At 34.1% G+C, this 25,308-nt stretch overlaps 1 protein-coding gene across 2 annotated transcripts in view; it reads left to right on the top strand.

Annotated features, from left to right (window-relative positions):
• LOC140167985 (paired box protein Pax-6-like) overlaps window positions 1–25,308 on the top strand; it is a 119,600-nt gene that overhangs the window by 5,290 nt on the left and 89,002 nt on the right. For both annotated transcript variants that reach the window (XM_072191294.1, XM_072191292.1), the window contains exon 3: window positions 9,410–9,535. In XM_072191294.1, coding sequence (XP_072047395.1) covers window positions 9,523–9,535 — 13 coding nt within the window. In that variant the 5' untranslated portion in view covers window positions 9,410–9,522. The remainder of the gene's footprint in view (window positions 1–9,409; window positions 9,536–25,308) is intronic.

Here is a 25,308-nt window from a genome sequence, read left to right as displayed (position 1 = left end):
CATGAATGAAAGCAAATTCGTCAAACATTAACATGAGCAAATCAAAATTAAATGAATTATTAATTCAGTACAAGCTCCGTGACCTTAATGATGTCAAACTGCTATTATCTGGATTAATATAAATATAAATGAATTACTAACAGGCAATTGACCTCTTCTGGTCGGCCATCTTAGCGTACATAACTTGCAGACGATATAGGCAATGCTTTTTCGCGCCATTTCCTTCCACATTAGTGAATTACCTGTACACATCGGATAAGTGTCTAAACAACATGTTCGTTGACTTTTCACGGTTTTCTAACATTCCACTGAATTTAAGAATTATTTATGACAATTGAAAAGTTATCTAGACAATTATCGTGACAAAAATTGTTTCTGGCCGTTGCGTGCAATGTTATTTATCATGTTTATCATGCATGTTTGCATGGATGTTGCACAGTATCAAATGGAACATGCCACATGGAATGTTTTATGCCTATCATTTTGGCAGCATAATATGATTATTTACATCATTTTGTCGAGACAATACTTGTTTTTCAAACAAGAATTGTACAAAACATGTCACATGCAACTTTTTACACGTTTTATTATATCCATATATAACATGGATTGTGTAAGTAACATGACTGTGGCGCACGCTTAAAAAGGTCCAAAAAAGGTCTAGTCTAGTTGAATTTCAATAGATTTCTAGTAGTAAAGTAAGATCTCACTCGATTTCCAGTCAAATTTTACCAGAAATCATGTCATATTTGACTAAATGTTTGGTAGATACGTTGCAAGCAATCTATGTTATTCAATGATGTGATCTTATCAGCTCTATCAGATCGATGTGATCAGTAATTGAACAGTATAGTAATATTTTTATGTTGATTTATCATCTCTTTCTTCCATGATTTCATATTGAAATATATTATTTCGGTAGCCTACGCTCGTATGTTGCTGACGTACATAATTACTTAACATAAAAGGGGCAGTTTTAAGTCGGACCTCAGATATTGGTCGGACTCTTCTCTTTTGCTATATTGCTTTTTAATCACACAAGCAAAAGAAATAACAAGAGCCCAAACAAGATTTTTGTGTAAACCTCTTTTTTTCTCACATATACGCTCACCTCGACTTCCGTTTTATCCTGAAAGGAAAATTTGTCAAAAACGTACTTGTCTACTAAAGTACAATATTGTGAAATACCCGTACCTGATGTACACGTGAAGGATGGCAGATATGACTGCCCGATAATGGCTGGAAGGAATTCTTTGATTTTGTCTTCAAGGAAAGGAGTGTAAAAGGAAAACCCTACACTTCATATAGTGCTGTTGTCCTTTCCTCCCTGCGTTACTATTGCCCACAGGCTGCTAATGCTTTGCACTCTTTCGTCATGTCTACCTTACTGAATTCACAATTTACAATTTTTCTATAATATCAAAGACATCTTTATAATTTGAAGCGAGGGTAGCCATGTTTGTACTTATTTGAACACACAATTTGCGTAATGTTGTTATGATGAATGAAACAATTGACATATTTTAAGCAATCTGCCGAAAATAATCTTATTTTCTGCAGACGATATACCTTTCGCGCGAAAAGGGTATAGTTTGTACGTTAATATGAGAGACCGAAGCTGGGGTGACTGTCGTTGAATTGCATGTTGTTGAAATTCTCGCCTTTTATCGAACGCAACAAACGGTCAATGAAGAAAACACAATGTGTGTCTAAACGCCGATAATGGTTCGACACAAAAATGTTAGTTGGCAAGAAAAAATGATGGTAGCCGAAAGGATTGAGAAATGGCAGTGATGTCATACAAGTACATGTTCAAATTGAAGGTGCTATTGTGTTCAAAAAACGTCTTGGGTTGAGAGTTTTAAAACGAGCGAATTGTACGGCAAAGTACGCAGACGTTAACCCCGTATTACCTGAATCCTGCATAATGCGATTCGATTACCTGAAATTATGGTGATTTTATAGGTTGACTCTTGGTAATACGGAGCTAATGAATTGCACGATTTTCAGCTCGAATACTTCACGTTATCCGATCAGAATATGCAGTGTGATTGCGCGGATATCAATACATGTAGTTAAAAGAATAACAATATTATTTGATAATGGTAAATCTTTAATATAGCGCAAAATTTAACCAATATTGAAGTGAGTAAGAATTCTTTTGGTTTTGTCAAGCAAAATGGAAATATATGCAAATCTGTAATGCAAAGGTGACTGAAACTGTCCAAATTATATAAGAGTAGAGCGAATGTTTTAACACAGGGTAGTCTAAAAAGCCCGAGTCATGCCCAACTTTCAAATATGACCGAACGGGCAATAAGTATGGTGAATGAGTTTCTAAAACAAACCGTTTCCGCGTGGTTAGAGAATAAATTGCGCATGAGGCAAACTAAAGCAAAACAATGTTAACCTAAATGTTCTGCTGAAATATGTTTGCCTTAGTGTATTTGTGTATGTTAAAGGAGACATTAATGCATGCGATTTATAAAAGCATTAGACTAACAACCTATATGTAGCCAGTTCAATTGATTTGAACTATGTGTAATAAATAATAGACTGTGGGTGCCCCGAACATGATGAACTCTCCTGACATACAGGGAATGAGGCTGGCAAATTCTGTCAAAATTGAATAAGATTATTAACATGTATTTGCGAAAAGAAGAACTATAAGTCAGACTTAGCAACATGGGGTGAATTCCATTGATTTCTCTACTGTTATTCACCGCAAAAGGATTGATAGATGCCCCGTCTAATAGTGTGAAGCTGTTACGTAGTTGGAAACTTTTTCCTTTTATTCAGATCCATTTTATGAATAGAAGAAAGTGGGATAACACCCTGGATGATATAATAGCATGAATAGTGGTTGCAATCGAAGGAAGATTTATTCATAGAATAATGATAAACTATTATTTCACGGATTGACGCCGATATTGTGAATAGAATAAAAGAAGAGAGAAGAAGGATAAGTGGTGACCTTGAAAGTTCTATATATTCTTAAACCATAAGCACCAACTTTTGTATTGTAACCTGTTTGTTTTGCTATGTACACGAAGTAGTGCATTAAACCACTGTGGCATTAAACTGAGAGTCCGAGAATAAGGAATCTTCTTTTCATATACAGGCTGTATCAAAATGGTTGGTACCCATGGTTGCAATTTGATGAGGCAGTCTTGTCCATAATCACTCAAAACTGATGGGTACCAATATTTTGATACAGCATGTAATAGGAAAAGTTTAGATAACATTACTAAAGCAGGGAACTTTATTCATATTCATGTCATTATTAGTCCTCAGCATTTGACTAGTCATCGTGCAAGGTACAAGGGTCTGTTATAAATTACATTGTATCTCCGATCCAAGTTATTATAATAATAAGGTTAGATTTAGATTCAAGTTAGTTTTTAGCAGATTCTATTATTGTTATTAAATATAAATTGCTACCTACACTTTCGTTATACTGTAACTTTTAAACCTCACAATTATAAAAATTGTCATATGTCATGTATAAATGCCTACTTAAGATCGATTGTCTTTGTGGGTATTTGTTTTTCAATTATAGAGAACTATTTTGCCTATAGCAGTAAAAATATCAAAGTGGTGTGGTTGTAGCTGGTTGTAAAATGTAAATGAACAAAAATAAAGAGAGCTTTTATTTTAATAGCAAAACTTAAAACAAACCAAAACAAAGCCCTTGTGAATAAGTATGAAAATAGTTTATTCGCTGCAACTGCAAGAATCAGTATGAAAACCATAAAACAAACGAATTAAAATAAACAACCGAGAACCACGTTGTCTTTTTGTTATCGTAATTCATTGTCCTGCTGGTGAGCGTCTTGTGTCCATGTATTTTTTCTTATGCATACTGTATGGTAGTAGTTTGTGATAGTTTGCACTTTCTGTCAAATTCGCAAAATTGTAAAGTCCTTAAATCATTTACATTATATTGAATTGTTATGCCAATCATTCATGTATTAACAGTTCTCCTTGCAGATAATAAATGACCAAAATGACAAAGGCACCCTGATTGTTCCATTACTGTATTAATATTATTTGTAATCTAGATCCTTTAATGTTCTTAATTCAATTAAACACAGTCTACTTGATATTACAAAATGCAATGACCTCTGTCATCAAATCTATTGCACTTGTCAGAATACATATGTTAAAGAGTGCAAACTGAAATCGTCTAAGTGAGCATTTAATGACTTTGATTAACATCAATTGATTAACATCAATCAATTGTTTATAATAATTTATTGGAGCTAAAAGAAGGTGTCCCTTACTAATTGCCAAAACAGTTCAACACATTACCCATCATTACATGATATTAAAAAGGTGCCAATGTCAGAAACTCAATAACATTCAATATTAAATATCAATAAATGGTTTTAACTGTAATGTTTATGATCATTAGAATTAATTCAAGCTACATGTACTTGTATATGGGATTCCTCCGTGGGTTATGTGCACATAATTAAGTTTCTATACCATCCCATTGAATTGGGATCAATCCATTCCTGGTCCACTTAATTCCTGGTCCAGTCCAATTATGCAGATTTGCGTTGACGCTGACACTTTCACGCGATGTGCAGCTATCCAACTTTGATTGCATGTTCGCGCAATGTACATGTAGACGAATTGTATCAAATATTTGCGTCACGCGCATTTTTTAAAACTTGATATTTACAGTGATTCTAATGTGGATTTAGAATGTCAGGTACACAGTACTTATTTGACAGGAGTTAAAGGTAGTAACGGTCTCCGTAAGGAAAAAAGAGACTTTGTGAGGTTGACATGTTGAAATTTGTTCAGCTGTATCTAACACAGACTGTGGCTGAATGCTAAGGGCAGGCTTAACCTTACCGCTGCAGACGAGTGCTAAAAAATCACAATTTTTACCAAAAATTTATCAAAAAATATACGAATATAACCTTTGATGACTATTTGAAATCTAAATGAAATTTGCATTAAAATTAGTACAAACATGCCTAATTATGAAGCATAGTTGCGTTGTTGTTGAGATAGCCGTTGGTAAGAATGACTTTTGTAGGTAAGTCAACATTGGCGCGTAGAGAAATCCACTGGTGTCACATTTAGACTAAGGCATATTTCTGCTCGGAGAATTTTACACATTACTGTTATTATAAATATTATTAACGCGATTATTATGTGGGTTGTAGCATCAGTTCAGTACCACACAATTTTAAACAGGTCGTTTAGCTTTTAGCAAAATTATAAAGAAAAGAATATGATGTGTCAAATTTGAGGATGATTTTATCTGCAGGGTTGCAAGTTTTACAGAAAATTCAACAAATAGCCGAAAGAAATTCGGTTATTATTAGTTTTGATGGTGACTGCAATGTGTTAAAGTTAAATATACATAAAATCAGATGCTTTATAATGGTGACAATGAATCTGTTGCTCAGTGGCATGGGCCTGGAATCACCTGGCTTTATGTAAAAATGTATTCAAAAGAACACGGAGGATTAAAGTGTATATTGGAGACACCAATTCCTTTCATACGATATTACCGAAGCTGTTAAAATCATAAAATAACAGTGATTTGCTGGACAATGGCTGTTTGGTCTTATAGGGTGATATGATACAAAGAGCAGCTCTTTATTTTATAAGTTTGTTAGTTTATTTACGCATTTTTGTGATGATAAACAGTGCTGTACAGTTGGTTACAAGCATTTACTCTAATTATGACAATCTCCCATTTATTTACTTACATTATACATGTACATCCAAAGACATTAATATTACGAGTACACAGCATTCGCAACTCATGGTATCAGAGGTTATGGTATTGTGGCGGTACATATACGGATATAGAACTATATTATTTAAAGACTGGAGAAAGGGAACAAGTTCCATGGTGAATTTATATGGTATCAACTTATCAAACAATGTCAATCTTAACGTCTCTTACATTTATTTATAATTCACCTCTCCCTCTCTCTCTTACATTATGTAATACTATCTGTTCATTTAAACCACATTTGATCAAGATGAAAACATGTATACACAAAAAAGAAAACTCCTCAAAAGTCACCATCAATTAACCGCCTTGTATATTACTGGTCACACAATGTAAGCAAAGCATTAATGCTCTGCGTGCTAGCCATGCGCTTCAACGGAAAAAGTTGAAGTTCTGAGATATTTTCTCAAAATATCAAGAGCTATCTTAAGAACTATGGAACCAATAATAGGCTTGTTTGTACTCATTTTAATGCATTTGTCATGCTGATTCTAAATATGGTCATGAAAAGTTACATTTCTGAAATTTTTGAATTTTGATTTTTTTTAAAAACATGTCGTCTGCAGTCGACAGTCGACACCCGCGTGAAGAGAGTTAAAGTACTTATTGGATCTAAACAGGTGTCTCAGCAATATTTAACATAAAATATTACAGAATAAAACATATTTCACCGGATTTATAAGTACCATATAATAGAAACAATTAATAAAGTGTGATTATTACATTTTTGTAAGCATTTGACCTGCTTATTAAAAGAATTTCCACCTACACTGAGAAAATACACATTGTTGTACCTCTCATTAATATTCATGCCAATTTGTAACAAAGTATAAATTTACATATCTGTTTGTAACATCAGAATGTGGTTTTCTTGCCAAACACGCGCGCGCCTTAGATTGTAAGTTAACAATTGAAAAACCCTTAAACCTCAATGGAGTCAAAATAACACTTTTAAGTGTTATAATCATCTGATATTTTGTCAGCTTTGCGATTAGCCCTGGTTCAGTCGGAAAATTCAGCTGAAATGTAGATCGTTGCAAAATTGCAACCATTGCATTGATTTAGGTACACATTTTAGCGTCACATTAGCGTCTTTTTGTAAATATATTTTTAGTATAAATAGTGATAAAATTGATTCCACGATTTGCAGTTTTTTTTGCACTCACACTACAATATATGAGCTTAATTAGCCTCACTACCATTGGCCCAATTTATTAACCTCCATTCAACAATCACATATCAATAATTGACCTCAAGGTATGGTGTATGAGTTGTTGTACCCAAATCATTTATATGTCATTCAATGACTGTAGAAATACATTGAGGTTAAGGAACTGTGTCATGATAGATGCGCATGTTTAGATCCCAGTGTTAACATCTGCAGAAGTAACACCAATGGCATACGACTAGAAGGCAGGATATACGTCTTTGAAGTGGTGTCAGACCAGGACTACGTCCACCACAATTCAAACATTAGTACTGCTTTAGGACAAACGCAACCTCACGTTTTAAACAACCCCTAAACGTCGATAGTAAATCTGGGGATAAAATGTGATGGATTTACTCAAATTGGTTCTCTTTCATTAACTTGTATTTATACATTATCATGATGAAATTGATAAAATTGTGATTATTAAAAATGTCACTTATAATATTTACTTATATTTGTCACCATATTCAACAACGTCCACGGTATAGACGTTGTATTATTGTGAGATTAGAGAATCATGTTTATTACATGTGTCTGAAATAAATAAATCGTTTCTTTTTGTTTGGGCAAATTGTTGACTCATTAGTACTATTGGTTGCCATTTGTATCGCTTCTGGGGTGCAATTTTAAAATGACTGGAATAAAAGACTAAGTATTAGATCCACACTTGCATGTACAATAGCCACTGCTGATAGCCCTTAAGTCACCACCATTTGGACAAATATTAAGCAATAAAATCTCGCTGGTCACAAGTAAATTTAAATCAATAACTCTTAATTGGACCTCGCTCATTATTTGAGCTTTTGATCTCTTTCTCACGACTTCTGCCTTGTTCTCCAGAAAAGTAGGAATCGGCGTAGCCCGAGAGGATGTCATTGTTGTTATGATGGCCATCTCTGCAATCCGCCATAATATCGTATTTAATACTATTTATAATACACAGGTCTGAAAGGGCTATGCTATGATATCCTAAATCACAAAATTTCCTTAAATCATTACTAGGCATGTCTGTACTCATTTGAAAAATATTTTGTAAGCAGACTGCAAGATAATTTTTTTAAAAGGAAGTAATATTTTGACATTTCTAAATGCTCATTTTAGACGTGTTGTTTGCATTCTGAACGCGGTAAAAGGTTATAAACAACAAGTCCGTGGCTGGTCAGTTCGAAGGAAGCTTAATCATCATTTTGCAAGCTCATTGTTTTGCTCATTTGATTGCGAGATTTACATTCGTCTTATTTACAGTCTTGATCTCATCATCCTTTCCCAAATGGTTCTATTACTTATCTTGATCTGTCCAAACATCTCTATTGCAATTATACATGGCAGGAAGCTGGCTAGGGGCAAGGAATAGGAAAGAAAGAAAGAAGACAAATATCACCCAAACTGTTGGTTAGTTAGATAGTCAATGATAGCGGTCAAATTGGTCATGAAGAGGTTCTTGGTTAGGCATGTAGTTCTACATTAGATGTAATTTCAAATTGTTAACCATATGTTTGCACATTTCTGTCGCAAACACAGTGGTACGGAAACTCTAATACTTAATTATATTTTTAATGTAATAAATTAAAACACATTCTTGATTAATATTCTAAAAATAGTTGTATAAAAGGTTTCAAATAGGTACAAACATGCCCAGTACTTGTCCCGTTATTTGTAGGCATGGTAAGAGAGCCACTGGAAATTTGGACTGAAATACAGAGTCAGCTGATTCTAATGCACAGCTCAAAAGCATTGAGATCACAAGTAAAGATGGCCGCCGGGTCAGTGGGGGACAACGGAGCGCATAAGACGGCGATGTTAATAAGTGCAATGGCCCGAGATCGTAGCTATAATATCATGTTTATATTACGGTACATAAAAATAACACACAGTTAAAATAGGGGTAAAATTTATTCTATTCATTATATGCATTTGAATCATAATAAAAAAAGAAGGGCTCAATTTTTCTTTGTGTTACCTATTATGCCCATTTGATTTCCATCTGGTGTTTGAAGTACAAATAAATGTTTTTCTTGCAGCTCAATTTTATAGACTATTTTCTTTTATAATCAACATATTAAATTATTTGCAATAGTTCTTAAAGCATAGCAGATAAGAGTTTATACATAAAAACATGATTAATGTATAATAAAACATGTATACTGAATTCAAACATTTACTTATGATCACTATCTTGATACGGCCATTGTATAATACTAAGACCATTTTTATTGCAATTTTTGAGTAATGTACTTGTTGATGATAACGGACTGTTCCTTACTTTCTAATGGTGAGAGTATTCAAAATAACAATAGACGAATCATTCATATTACTATATAGAATTACTTCTTGGGGTTAAAAGGCTGTTGGCCAATTATTTATCTTCAAAATCAGACTTTTGTAGTAAAGCTCTCCAACTTCACATGTGTTCATGGTTTTCCTCTTTTCTGTTGCAGACCATTGAGAACAAGTATTTCTACAGCAATATAGAGTAGAGGCTGAAGACGAACTTAGCCTTTGAACCACGAATTCACCTTTGAACTTAACGACACACATTCCAGCAGCTGCGATGCCTCACAAAGGTATGTGAAGTATGTTCTATTGTTCTTGCCGACAGGTGCTGTAAGAGAGTAGTCTTTTCATGTATCTAGGCATTCCAATAGAACATATTATATCACTCATACATAAATTCTAGACAGTTCATTGGTTGATTACCATTTGCCATTTTTACCATCACCCTCTCCGTGTGATAGTCTTTACTATCATAGTGCTCTGCCGTAGTGCGCCTGCGCTAAGCCGTGCGCTGACTCTTGGACTCGCCGATTTAGTTATGGGGTAGACCCCAAAATGTGAAGTATATCACGGCAAAGCATGGCGTTATGTTGATGAAAAATGTATTTCCTACCTTAAATAGTATTTTAGTAATATAATTTATGCATGAGTGATATAAAACAAATATTAACTGTCTTAATTTGTAATGGTCGAAATATCATCACTGGTGAAAGATTGTTCCATTCCACTCGCCGTTCCGGCTCGTGGAATGGAACAATCCATCTTTCACCTCGTGATTATATTTCGACCATCACACTCATAGACAGTTAATATTTGTATACTATCTGTGGACAATAACATTAAAAGTGTTATTATTATTTTGTAAAAGTTTATTACAATGTTTACAATTTTACCAAAAATAATTGCACAACCTTGATTAGAACTTGCCCACATTTCATTTCAATGTTTAATATTAAATGAACAGGATATTTATATTATTTTACTGGTTGAAATATTTTCACACTCCCATTTTTGCAGCTATCTAATTTGATTTTGAGTTGAAAAGATACCAAAAACCTCAGTTTTCGGATTTGAAAAACAAGTAAAATCTAATGTGCTACCGGCGACATGCCGCGTTGTTTAGAGTAACACTTTTGGGAATGTTCCATTTATAACATGTATGTAACTTGTCGATATAATGTATAAATCTCCCACGTAAGATAACATAGCTTTTGTGTTTATATTGTGTTGTCATTATGTACCGTATTGAGACAATGTGACATAATTATGACTATTATTCTTGACGATATGACTGATGACAAGACACTGAACTCACGCGGGGAATGCCGATGTTATTATGGCTCCAACAAGAGGGATTTGTTTCTTTCTGATAATTCCAACAACTGACAATTTTTGACACGTTTTTGATGTCACTAACAATCAATTAGAATCAGATGTCAAATTAAAAGGTTTGAAATAAAAGAGGAATATAGAAATTATCACAGACACACAGACACATTAAATTTTTACTTCAGGTGAAACAAATGAGACGATATGTTGCAAAAAGCGTCAAATTCTATACCTATGTGCTTCGGTTAATAATCCATCGTACGCAGTATATAAACTCATACGTTAATTCTACGCAATACATACAAGTTTGAGGTTATGAAAATTTTTATTTCGATGTTTCAAATATTTGAGGTAATAAATAATGTATTTTGTGGCATTTTATCCATTTTTGTTTTGTTTGTCAGTTTGTATTGTTTTTGAAAAAAAAAAGTATCGCGTGGAATATTATGCCTGATTGGGGGTAAGTCCATTGTAAACCTCATTCAGCCACAGTACATGCGAAATATTTTACCAAATATCATAAATATGTACAAGTTGGGACAAATAGAAACAATTTTGAGGCAATAAAATAGACATTGGACAAAAATACTGGTATCCCAAAGAAAAGATAAAAACGAGTAAAATATGGTATGTTTTTACCTGACAAACTAGCAGCGGTGATGTACACTTTACATTCAAATGAATCGGTAATACACGGCAATTAAAGTATATGGCTTTGTTTTCCAAAACACAGAGATTTTTTAGAGAACAGGTGGAATCTTCCAATCTTCAAGCCATGACTCAACAGTGCAGTCTAGCCAGCACTAGCCATGGAAACATTGTGGAAATTGTAGTATTTCCATGGTCTAGCCATCTCTATGATTTTTATGTGACGTACGAGAGAACTGGCTAATTCAATTGAGTAATAATGATGTCATTAAGTACAAACAACAGGGATTTGTTTGCAACTAATAATTGAAACAATTGACAATATTTTGACATGACAACGAGTGTCAAGTAGGTTTTGACATTCAAATGTCAATTTGTCAATTTGTGTATTATCGTGAGAATTCATCATTTGAAAAATGAATCAAGTTATGGTGTGATTGATGAAAAGATGTGTTGGTGACAAAAATGGCACCAAAATGATACTCAAAATATTATTGAAACATTAGAGATGAAAAATATGTCAGAACATGACGCATGACTTGCTTTACGATATGTAAAAGGAAAATATAACAAGAAGTTGGCAAAAACAGAAGGAAATTGAATACGACATTCTATAAGCATGATTACAAAAAGACAATTCGACGTCCGAAGCCCATATCACCATTTGATTGGAGCGTTTTAAATATCTGCAAATACAATGTTAAATTATAGTATCAATTGGTATACATTTATAAAAGGCGCCTCGAAAACGCTTGTGATATCCGATGATAAGTCAATAACAGTATTAAAAGCATTTAGCACATAATAATAAAAGCAACACTGTTGTGGTTTAAACATTGAAACAAAAATATTGGCATTATTCTTGTGTCTGAAGCTGTGCTATCAATAACAAATAGTTTTGGTAAAATTTGTTTTAAGGAAGCCAAATAATATCGAGCCTTTGTGACAAAAGTCATTTACCAAACAGACAGTAACTGCTATTGGTATTGATTCAAACGTACTATGAGGAGATTCACACAATACATACAATCAAAGAATACAATGAAGTATTGACAAGATATACAAAGAAGTAATGATCCGAATAAACGAATTTTCGATTAATGAATACATAAAACTAACAGGTTATTTTGAGTTGCATTGAACCAATACAGAACAACACACCGACATCACAGACAATAAAACGTATTTATTTGTTTCTCTTTCAATTCAATATCCTCCATGATTATGAAATAAGCCGTAACACAAAATGAGGAGCACATTTTATCGATTTGTAAGCAAATATGAAAAATAGATATTATACCACTTTGATTGACAGATAATTGTTTAATGTACTCTTACTCCAAGCATACGTATTCATATAATGATATTATATATGTACTTATTACACCAGCATGGGTCATTGGGCATCAGATAATGTAGTTTATTGATACATATCAAAACATTACAGTAATGTATTTATTATATAAGATAAATGTTACATGAAGCAAATAATTTTAACTCAATATTAATTGAGATGAGTAAACGGTTAATAAATCAGATGAGACCGTGTCCACACTATGTCAATTTAGAGTTATCGCTCTGAAAACATTCTCCGTTATCAAGAAAACTATGATGAACGAACTTGCGATTCAAATTTGAGAACTTTCTTCCAATTTCAAAAACAGAATATACATGTAAATCAGACAAATGCGCAACCCAGGGTCGAACATGACCTCATGATTTCTAATATGGTTTCTCTAAACGGGAACGTTGGCCATTGTTGACACCAGCGATATTCACAGAAGGCAAGTTGAACTTTGCCAACTGTGCTCTAAAACCGATCCCGATAACTACAGTCTTTTCAGCATTGAGTTTGAGACATTTTTTGGACATCCAAATGTGCACTTTGGAAACACAGTCTTCAAGCTTTGACACAGCTTGTGTTACACCCCCTCAGATGTTGGACACACCGATGCATACAACTGTGTGTCATCTGCATAAAAATGCAGATCGAGTTCATACTGACGGATGAGTTTCCCGAGAGACAGCACAAGGGGGCATAGAACAGATCCTTGTGGCACTCCGTATAGATCAAAGTTTAGCTAGAAGAGGATATGCCATTTTATGAGAATGCGTTGAGAACGTCCAGACAAATGTGATCTTAACCATGCCAAGGGGATGCCATGCACACCCAACATATCTTTGGGGAAAACTGGGGGTACAAAGGATGCAACTGGTTACAAAAATGTAACTACAAGAGTAGATACAACCCGAGATACAATGAAAAACGTTGGTTTTTTTTGGTACTTTTTATGCTATATTTTTTAAGACACTGATGAGACAGATTGGTTAAGCTTTTTGGCCCAGCGTTTTGGTTTCCATTATAACCTATATGGAAAAGGGGTATCGAACTTATTTCTACAACTCAATCAACGCTAAGCTTTATGTGAGTTTTTTGACATTGGAGAATTTTGTCAGACCGATGGTTATAAATAATTGACAAAGGGTGGGCAAGGACTCACTTCAGCTCATTTGCTACACTGTGCTATGTTTCTGTTGGTAACTTGGCATGGGACAATTTACAATCGAAATCAAGTAAAACATAATCTGAAAATAGATTAGGTATAGTTTAAAAAAAGCTTCAACGATTTTTATTAAGTGTAAGGTGTGAAGATAATTTTATTGCTATGTATTAATATAATGCATAAGTTTGATGGAATTATCGCTTAGCGTTGATTGAGTTATAGAAATAGATAAATAGAGCCATTTCCTGTCTGGAATACCGATTATTGAATCTCGATATTTAATTTTCCCTGAATGCTAACACTCAATGCACACCGCAGATAATTATATTCTACACATGCATGAACCATTATACGTCCACATTGGATTTAACAATGATTAAGAAAATAAAAACCATAAGGAAATAAGAATTCATTAAAAATATATATCATCACATTGCTTTTACGATTGTTTCAATTTGCTGTCGAAGTGACGTAATAATAGGATTAACTATACCATAACAATGGATGAATACAATTTTGAATATATCGCCTTGCACTACAACGTTCACGCGGTATGCTTGTAGTGCAGGGCGATATAGTCAAAATTGTATTCATCCATTGCTATGGTAGTTAATCCGATTTTTATGCAATAGATACTAGTCTCTTCATGTAAAAGAGTGAAACAAAAGATAGTGTATCTATGCACTTAAAAAAAAGGGAAAATCACTCCAAAAGAGCGTAAGTTTTACTCTGAAAGAGTAAATTTTACCCAAAAGTGTGAAATTTTCACTCGCCAAGTAGGAATATAAAGGACCATTCCAAAACGAGCTGTCCCTTATCATGCCTTAAAGAGAGAACATTTCACTCTTTTGGAGCAATTTTCACTCTTGGAGTGCATAAATACTCACTCTTTTGGTTCATTCTTTTACATTAAGAGAATATAGGGTATATTATTAAAACACGTTTTAAACAAGGTTATCTGTACATGTATTTCAAAAGAGCTATCTAAACAGGAGCAATATGAGAATCTTAGTCATATTATTTGATTTTATATGTGTCGTCCTGATCATAGTTAAGTTATTGTTTTTATTGTGGTTCATCGTAAGATAGGTCCTTGACAAGCACCTAAAGGTAATTTCTTTTGGATGCTACATGTACAAGTATTTACCCACAATGCAACGGACTTACCCGAAACACAAGCTTGACACAATTACCATGGTAATACAAGAATATTCTGGTGAACTTTTATCCTTAATTAGTACATTTCAGTGGTGATTTAAATAGTATAAATAGTATTTGAATTGAACCTGTGCTTGGGACCAGTTCTTTAGCAATTGGTAGCATTGTAATATTACTTACAATATAAAATATTAATTTAAGAGACACATATTTCACACTGGGGTATCACTCTTCGTGACCTATATGTAATCTTATCTGGAGGAGCTACTAAATCCTTCATTTCGCAGTTAAAATGTACCCCACCCCATCCCCCACCCCACCCTAAAAAAGGACATCAATACACCTTAAAGAGTCTCTTATTACCGAGGTTGTGTTTCGCGTAAGTCCAGTGTGACCAATTTAAGGAAACGATTTACAGAAGCAGAATAATTAGCCCATTATGATCCAATATAAATGTCACATGATAATGAAAAGAGGATACTTTTTATTCCGTCCTCTGGGAGTACATATTAAAAGATGTTATTTATTCCTTCGAGAATACAGGATGATATTCTAGCTCTAACATAGAATGCTAGTCAAACTGGTCAAAATCACATGTTTATTTACAATCATATACACGGCTAACTCTAATGTTGTCTTCACTGCAGGTTAACACTGCATACCCCAGCGTGTTCAGCGTTCAATGCTTATACAACCAAACATGATTGTTAATCTTTTAATTTATGCCAGGACAAGGTTTATTTTAGCAGATTAAGGTGCTAATTTGTAGAACATCTGAAACAATAAACATTCCCCACGCAACGCAAATTCCCATCTACTCCATGGCGCATTTGCACAAACCCACTTTTCGCACCTTTCATTTTGAACATGTTCAAGATAAACAGCATTCCCTAACTAAACCGGAAGCACATGGTAGATTGGTGACCTACATGTAGCATGCTTATTCCACCAAACACAAATTTCCCCTTTGCGTGCAGATTCATCATGGTATATATTATTTAATAAAATGCTAAGCTGGTAGAGCATGGCTAAAAGTGCAGGCGAACCGTATAAGGTAAACAAGACCTTCTCCCTAAAGATCCCTTGCTCAAACTGAGTCGTGCTTGCCGAATTGATGCATGTTGGTTGGGTGCACTCATTTTTGCCCTATTTTGTTTTTCCAAAATATCAAAAGATTTTTTCAAGAACAACTTGGCCAATACTTGTGTTTTTTTGTGTGTGTACTTGTATGAAATCATTAAATATGAAAATTTAAACTGAAATGCTATTTTAAAAGAAACATTGACACATTTGTACAACTTTTAAAAATCGTTTGCGTTTGAATAGCACCGAAGAAGGGTTAATGCTAGAGCCGTGGGCCAACCTACCGAACGCGGTGACATGGGTTTATCGCGGATTGTAACGAGGCGATGCGACAGGCATGCAATGCGCAGGCAACGTTGCCGCCGCCGCCGTCGTGACTGAATTAGCTTCCGAAAATTGCTTAGAATAAGGGTCTTTACCGCAACTTTTAGTTTGTCACACAGCGACTAACATCAACACATGTCTTGAGTGAATAAGCTACCGAAATGGAGAAAATAAGCCTGGAGAATAAGGTCCTTTACCGCAGTTTGTTGTTTGGCTGTTTTTAGCACACAGCAACCCCGCAACTAACACACGTTCTCTGACTTTATTTTTTGTATTCATATTCTAAAACACAGTTGAATAAAAACAGAATTTATCGTATGGAAAATCCCATCGGGAGTTCCACTTATAAACTCTGTCTTAGCCTATATTTTGAGGTTTTTAATAAAATAACCGTTTGAGGGTGAAGCAGGCGAGATTTTGCACTTTATACTAGCATGACTAGCTTGCTTAAAGTACAGATATTGCACATAGTTCAATGCTAATACCGTATATTATAACTCGAATTTAAATACAAATGACAATAAGTGACTTTGCAAAGGAAATAATAAAGGAACATCGTTCATTGCATTAAAATATCTTAAGATTAATTTATCTTAGAGATGTCAAAAACACCAATCTTCCCTTGCTCCTTTCTATCGGCAAGGTTGGGTTGATCAGTGCGTTTGGTAACACAAATCGACAATTCTATTTTCCACTATGAATTTTTAGAGACATGTAATTTTGAAATTACACATTATGCATGAGAATTAATCAGCTAAACAATACAAATATCTGTTTTAAGTATATCCCAATATAAACACTCAATAACCATGATAACCTATCATTTATTTCTAAAGTGTTTTTAAAACTTCCACCCAAATCCATTCTATTATATTTGTATTATCATAACCACTGTTGTTTATTGCAAGTGCCTTTATTAATTTTTTATTAACAATTCTTCTTCTCCTCTTTCCCGCCTTTATACAAACACTACACTTTATATCCGCAAAGAATGGACTTCATTTCCTCCATAAGACAATCATCTTTAAACCTGCTTTTGTGATTTCAGCCAAGCCACATCGGTATATCATTCGTCTTCTTTTTTATAATTTTCAGTTTTAATTTCAATATATGCCACAAAAGACCAACGTGAAAGGTTCAGGAATACCAAAACACAGCCGTCTCATCTTGGTCAATAAAGAAAGGCAAATCTTGATTGAAATTTTTATTTTAATATTTTCATCCTCATTGTATTATAGTTGACGCTTTCTCTTTCAGTTGGTTTAAGAAATTAGCGGATCGCCGTAACACTTTGATCAAGACCTTTGTTTAATAATATGCGTTTTGATATCAATTTAATATCGTTTTTATATGATGAGACTCTTTGAATGGTCAGAATTCTACGGCGATAGAAAAAGCAATAAGATATTATATGATATTAGGTATATAAAACATCTCCACAGACGAAAAAATAAATGATGTATAAAATGATATCACATGGTTCAGGTGTAGATATTCAAAAGCTTGGTAATTGATCATAATAAAGGAAAAATTAAATAGGATGATATGAGAAGTCTGAGTGGATGAAAAAGGGTATCATTTTGTATTTTTAGTCACTTATTAAAACGTCTTCAAACAAGTGGTGCCTTTTTTGCGTTATTAAACGATGGGAACTTTATTTCGCGGTGTAAAAACAGATGAAAGAGTAAGGAAAATCAGAAATTATGAAATTAAAACAAATTCTGCATACAAAGGACAATGAGGAGGTTGTTAATAATCTGATAATAAAGCAAATTATATGAAACGCCGTCACTTTGTCAAGAGTTTTAGCAAAAGTTTTGCTTTAATACGAAGGGAAGTGAATAATGGCAATGACAATGGTATAGTATTTATTTGAATGTGTTTAATTATACGTAAGGTAACCGTTTCTACATGTTAGTACAGCACCAAGATATGCAGTCATTTGCATTCGTTATACTCAATGTAGAATTATAGCTTTAGAGGCCTCAAAGAACGTACCGTCAGCGCGGGGTAGACATTTACATGTTATCGGCTACACCCGTACCAACCCAATGAAATCTTGGTTTCAAATCAATCCACGTTTCGATCAAAGATGTGATATGCCTCAAGCCATAACTATTGTGTTTGTCTAATTTGTTCTCATATAATAAGAGGGATCAAAAAATAAGGGAATTTAGGAACTAATTTGGACACCCCGCATGCCACACATACTTCTGTACCGATCGTTAAAGCCATGCACACTTATAATATTTTCTTCACGGTCAACTGGTCGTGCGCCCTCATCGGTGATTGTATGCGGAATTTGATCTGATAAAACGGTGTTCGAAGAAACAAAAATGTTAGATGTATATTTTGTCCCCAGGGTGGCTATTTTACATGCTACATTACTTTCTTGTTTGTTTTGGTCACTGGATAACTGTCACAGACATTGACTTTCAAGATTTCACTTGCTCTCGTTTTACAGATATTAGTTTTTAAACAATTATTTTCTTCGAATCTGTCTTAACCAAAATGTTATTTCACTTTTTTTATTTCAAAATTCAAGAGGAACTACCGCAATGATTACCTATTTTTCAGTGGCACCTGCCATAAATAATAATAATAATAATAATAATAATAATAATAATAATAATAATAATAATAATAATAATAATAATAATAATAATAATAATAATAATAATAATTCACGTAGTAATGAAAAAAAAAATGATAACGATATTAAACATGACAGGAATATCTACTATCATGACAACTTGCCTTTCTCTAAATATAATATGATGATAAAATAAGCAAAGTTTCCCGAGGACTCGTCTACAATGTAAAAACACTCGTCTAAACCGTCAATTTGATTAGTATAAGAAGTGTGTAAGCATGTTTCATACGAGGACTAAAACACTTGCAAGATATGCTATTGCACGTTTAGAGTACTACATATTACACCACGGACAATCAACATATAGTTGTATCTAATTGCCTATAGTGTTTTACAAAATTGCATTCTGAAGTCATAATAATGATCAGGTTAAATGAGTAGAAAGTCGGTCATAAGGAGGGGTAGGTGTTAACCCCATAAGAACTACCTGCCGATTGGCCAAAAAGAAGTTTTCATTATCAATTGGACCATTCAGCAACATTGTTAGAATAATTTCACCACGCAAAAAAACAAACAAATGGGGTGAATTATTTGCAAAGCTATATTCTGATTGGTGATTGAAGTGAAGATATCATGTAATTGACCAATCAGAGGCAATGTTAGATCGGTAGGTAGTGCTTAGGGGGTATAAAGAACTTGCCTTTATTTAATATATGGGTATAGTTGTGCAGATCAATTTTTGTCATAACTCGGTTTGAGATGAACAAATCTGCAGCATTCCATTTAAACTGAAGCACTTTTATCGATAAGCTTAACCATTTTTATCAAGAGCTAACAATTTGTTTCGCCGACAAGTGACTTATTTTGTAATCATTTCCCTGCTCCATTGGTGTACTCATTTTGCAAGTGGAATAAGACAATATTACAAACACCGCAAGGTAGGCGTTTGTACGGATTAGCTTTTCCACGGTGTGTTTTTGGCCGACTTGTATGGGCTTGCATTTTCTTAACCATCTTCCCGCGCAAATTAATTACAGACGGCCTTCTAAAATCTATCATAAATTTGCCAGAATTCGCAAAATTACAATTCTTTATGACTTTTCTTAGCATCGCTATGAGCAGGGAATTTAAATAAGTACAATCATGCCTAGTATTATCAAATAGTCCTTGTGCTGTACCTGTTGTGATTTTGATAAGAATTATTATTGAGTATAACAGATGACTTATAGATGGTGAAACTATCTCTAATAGCCGCTTGTATTACTTAATTGTGCTGACATTCAGTTCATATCTGCAGGCCTTAAGTTATTTATCGGTTGTCATATCAAATGAGTTTTTCATAACCTTTATACCCTTGGTTTTTTCTCTTTTCCAACGTATACATGGTATAGCCTACACGTATCACTTTTAACCCCCTGATGACTACCTGCCGATCTAACATTGCCTCTGATTGGTCAATTACATGATATCTTCATTTTAATCACCAATCAGAATGGAGTTTTGCAAATAATTCACCCCCATTTTTTGCGAGGTGAAATTATTCTAACAATGTTGCTGATCGGTCCAATTGATAATGAAAACTCCTTTCTGACCAATAGCATGAATAGGCATGTAGTTCTCATGGAGTTAACACGCACATACACAGTTCATATGTATTTTGTGATGTTATTTAATGATATTTTGCAAGACACATCCTTTGTTTACAAGAACTGTCTATAAATCACTTCCAATTATTCTCAGAAACTCCTCTTAGCTGAAAAACAAAGACAGAGTTCTAATGTTTGCTCATGTGATATTTTATTTTGCTGAGGTGACCAATTCGGCTGTAATATTTATTTCAGAGACTAAAGAAGCCTCTTTTGTCGTGCATTAGAAATTAGATTGTATACCTGATTAAACTAAACAAATGAAATTATGACAAGACCATGATCAAGTTCTTGTTAGCCGAACTATACCTATCAAAAAGGACTGAAATCATCCAAGTTTGAGACCGCTCTCGAGACTTGTGACGAGTACGGTACTCCGTATACAAAATTAATCTTCGGGAAAACCAATAGTTGTCTTTGAAACAAACAATTTATGAATATTTTAAATCCCTTTCAGATGTGCATGTTTCCAGCGCTATCTTTGAAGCTGACCTTGAAATATACATGATATATAAGAACAATATTGCTTGTTCTTCTAATTAGTAAATAGATTCGGCATAACCAATGATGAAACAATAGAAAACATTCTTTTTTCTACATATCATGTATATTGACCATTACCATGATATGATGTAATTATGCGACTCAATTTACTTAAGTAACTACCTGATATACACAATTCTGAAGAATGTCCAATGTTTCATTTGGCATTTTATGGATTGTACTATTCCATGACTTAAGGTTATAGCAACTTTTTAAACTGTTGCTATTTGGTAGTTCACAGCATCTTGCGAATGGTGTAGTGAGCTTTGGCAAAAATTACATTGATCAATTCATGGCGAGTGTGTAGAAGAATTCAAATATTACAGATATACTTTTGTAGGTCCTGTGGTTCTTGAGTTATGTTGTAAAGAGGACTGAAACAACAACACTTTTGTAAAACGTACATAACTCATTAACAAGAATAATTCAAGGACGTTTTCAAAGTATATGATTTGTAGAATGAACATATATGAACATTATTTTTGCAATAGTATATTGATTTAGATAATGAAAATCGATTTTTTTTTACTGCTTCGACCAACAATACCTAGTCTACCCTTAAAATGAGCAAATGCCGATGATTGGTGCAGTGACTCTTATAAGCTTCAGATTGTCCCTTAAAAATAGAAAGTAAATATTACTGGGTAACAGCGTAGCTATACATATCTATACAGTATGGCTATCATTGCACAACATCTAGTATCACTTGACTTATTTCAGTAATGAGTTGTCTTTTGAATACCTCCAGGAATAGCTTTATTCTTACGATACATCCTTATCAAATGAACTGATTCTAAAGATCTTGTTGTTTAAAGTTGTCCAAAAATTAAGGCGATAAATTCGATGTTGTTCGTTTGATTTCCCAATCCTTTCGGTCATTTGGGTAATAAAACAGCGTTTACAATGGAAGTAACCCGCAACTAATTCAGTTCTGAATAATGTCAGGTGGAAGATAAACTAGGGGAATTGTACTCCGCGGAGAGGAGTCAAAATGATGCACAAAACAAGTGGTAAGAAAATAGGTTGTCTTCAGTAAATAAAGTTACAATCGTCCAAGGATGAGGCAGAGAATAAAATGGAGAAAGGAGGAGATGAAAAACAAGGATTTTAAGCTGTCAAAATCAAGGGCAAGCAAGCAATCGTCCATGCATAAGCTGTGTCGTAGTCTCTCGCTCACTCGTTCGCTCGCTTGTGCGAATTGTTATTAACACGCGGTCCTGGAGCTTCTTTGCTAGCCGGGTTAATGCTTTGTTTCAACTTTCTATCATTTCTGTCGGTTCATTCTGAATCTATATCACTGGGTAACTGTCAGTGAATTCTGGGCTGAAACTAGGCATGTTTGCCCTCATTTTGAATTCACTTTTCATGCTGATGTCAACAACGGTCAATGTTATGTTTGGAAATTTTAAATTTGGTGATAGTTATACAAATAATATAATGAGGTGTCGTCTGCTTTTAGTATTTTGGCGCGCATGGTGTTAACAAGCATCAGTCGTAGCCGTTGTAGGGTTAATAACGCTTGATGAGTCTCGTGCCATTATAATAATTTGCACCTTATAAAATTAAGCGGCTTGCTAGATGGAGCTAGCCTCGACCTTGAAATTGAGAGCGAGAGAGAGGAAAAAACGCATGAAGGTAGGATGACCCCCTCTAGGGATTTGGAGGATTTCATTCGCGGCTTACTTTAGCCAATTGAATTCTGTGTCATTTTAGGTTGATCGATTTGAACTTCTGAATCAACTTTGAGCAGTAAACAATGCATATGGAGATAGCTTTCATTTGCTATCTTCAGTAGATAGCTTTCATTTGCTATCTTCAGTAGATAGCTTTCACTTGCACTAAAGTGGATGGTTTCGCTCATTGTTTGCAAGTCATTTTGAAAAATCGCTACAGAACAGGCCAACAAGTCACAAATGTGTGATTTATAGAATCAAGTTATAGATCCCATTTAAATATATATGCATTAATGCAATACAGAATTGGGTCATGATCATTGATAATGTAAGTAACCGGCATTACTTATTATCTATTATTAACATAAATAACTCGGTTAAAGATATAAAGGGACATTTCTATGAAGTAATTTTTTCTGGGACCTCTCACAAACTTATGTTAAATAAGTATTAAACAGTTACTGAAACGTTCCCGCATGTTGCTTCTTAGAGATGTTTAGTATGTAACTTAATGTAAAAAAAACCAACAACAACAATAAGAGTTTGACTTTAATTACTGCTTTTTCAAGTGAATATTTTATATAAAAATATCACAGCAAAATTAGAGTTCCATTTCTTGCCATAAAATAGTTCTTATTTCCTAAAACAAAAGATCCAATAGAGTCAAGCGCACTCTAGGAATAATAGAAGTGTTTCTGGTGACATACATGAAAGATCCTACTCCTGTCGGCAGGTGCGATGCGAGTGAGGATTAGGAAGTTTTTAAAGCTGTGTATTCATAAAGATACATACAAAAAGTTTCTTCTGAAGTTTCCTTATAAATATATTCATTAATCCGACCAATTGTTACGTGTCCTTCCGTAACAGGTTCATAAAACATCACAAAGTGTCGTGCTTGTGGTTAATTAGCCCTCCTCCTAATAAAAAGGTCATTCTAAAGTTACGCATTCTTAAAATAAATCTATTTAAGAATTATTATTATTCCTAACCATTTTAACACAAAGTGAGAGGTTGCACCATGCTTCGCCACCTTATTATTTTTGAAAATTCACTCATACACAAAATGAGCTGCGAAAAAATGATTGCAGTATTTTTTGTAGATTGAAGGTCAAGTTTAGCGAGGTGGAAGAGTACGTCTGATCGACGCCATGGAGATTAAGCCTCACAACACGCGGCTGTATGGCTCACAGTTGCTAGGTTCCAAAGTCAATTTCATGTGAGATTTGGTTTTTCCAAAAATATCTAAACACAGCTAAGAGAAGTTCAACCGATACTGCGCGTTTATTTGCATTTGTTGAGAAGAACCCATGCTTTTAGCATCCTCATTGACTTAATGTACGTTGTGGAGTTGAACCACTTAAAGCAATTTCAGACATAATTTAGGTTAAACGCTATCTTTTTCAATAGAAAGGGTACTTAGCCCGAATCTAGTTTATCGTGGTGGGGGCAACAAGGACAATAGTTATAAATATACCGGATACAATGTTAAACGTCTGAAAGAAAAGATAAATTTGATGTCTAATTTTCATTTTGATGTCAAGGGTCACCATGTTTAAGTTTGCAATTTGACTCAACATGCTTAACTTGAACACCAGAAATTTTTTTTCGAAAAAATTGTTTTTGTTTTTGCTGCTGCTGTTTGTTTTTATTGTTATATCGCAAATTGAAAAGTTGTGGTCATTGTTACGACAATGGATGCGGTACACCAGTTCCATTTGATTGTTGTTTGTCATATACAATAATGATTGTCACTCACTTTCCAAATTTATTGCTTGTTGCTCATTACACTGCGCATGTTCGGTAATGGTAAACAGAGTTCAAAATTGGAAGACTATATGGTACACATGGTATAATGCCGATTTACATTACATCCGGGTCCCTAGTTTCCACCCAAATATTGTCCCATGCAGTCTCATATTACAAGAACATTACAGCTAGCATATTTCACATTTTCCAGTTACGTTGTCCCAAAAGCTCCCAATTGCGGAAAAGTACCCCTTATTCCAGACTGGGGAGTACATTTGGACAAACGTAGAGTCGTATGTATGTTTGACTAATGATTATTAACCCATATTTGCAGGTCTTAATTGCGAGCAAATATCCTGTTTCTGACAAGATATGCCTCTCATTACGCTATATAAGACGCTATTGTTAGGGTTAGGGATCAGGTTAGGGTTACCATTAGAGTTATGGTTAGTGTTATAGGGAAAGGGTTAGATTAGAGTTACGGTAAAATTTAGGATAATCGTTATGGTTAGGTTAGGGTTTAGGGTTAGGGTTTTGGTTATATCTCGAGTCATGATTAGGACTTATGTTATAGGTTAGGGTTAGGGTGAAGTTTAGGATTAGGGTGGGGTTAGTTATTGGGTTTTCGGACTAATGACACTTCGGACTATCATGAATATCGACCTGTATCGTTTGTCATACCCACAATCATCTAAGATGTATTTCTTGATCTATTCTGTGTACATTCGGATCATTATTAATTGAAAATGTTTGATATGACACTTATTAAAATTAAAATATTATCTGTTCGAAACGTATTGTACGTAATCTAGGACA

Source organism: Amphiura filiformis, chromosome 13, assembly GCF_039555335.1.
Source record: "Amphiura filiformis chromosome 13, Afil_fr2py, whole genome shotgun sequence".
Classification (NCBI taxonomy): domain Eukaryota; kingdom Metazoa; phylum Echinodermata; class Ophiuroidea; order Amphilepidida; family Amphiuridae; genus Amphiura; species Amphiura filiformis.
The sequence above is the reverse complement of the archived record's forward strand: the minus strand, read 5'-3'. Positions and strand labels throughout refer to the sequence as shown.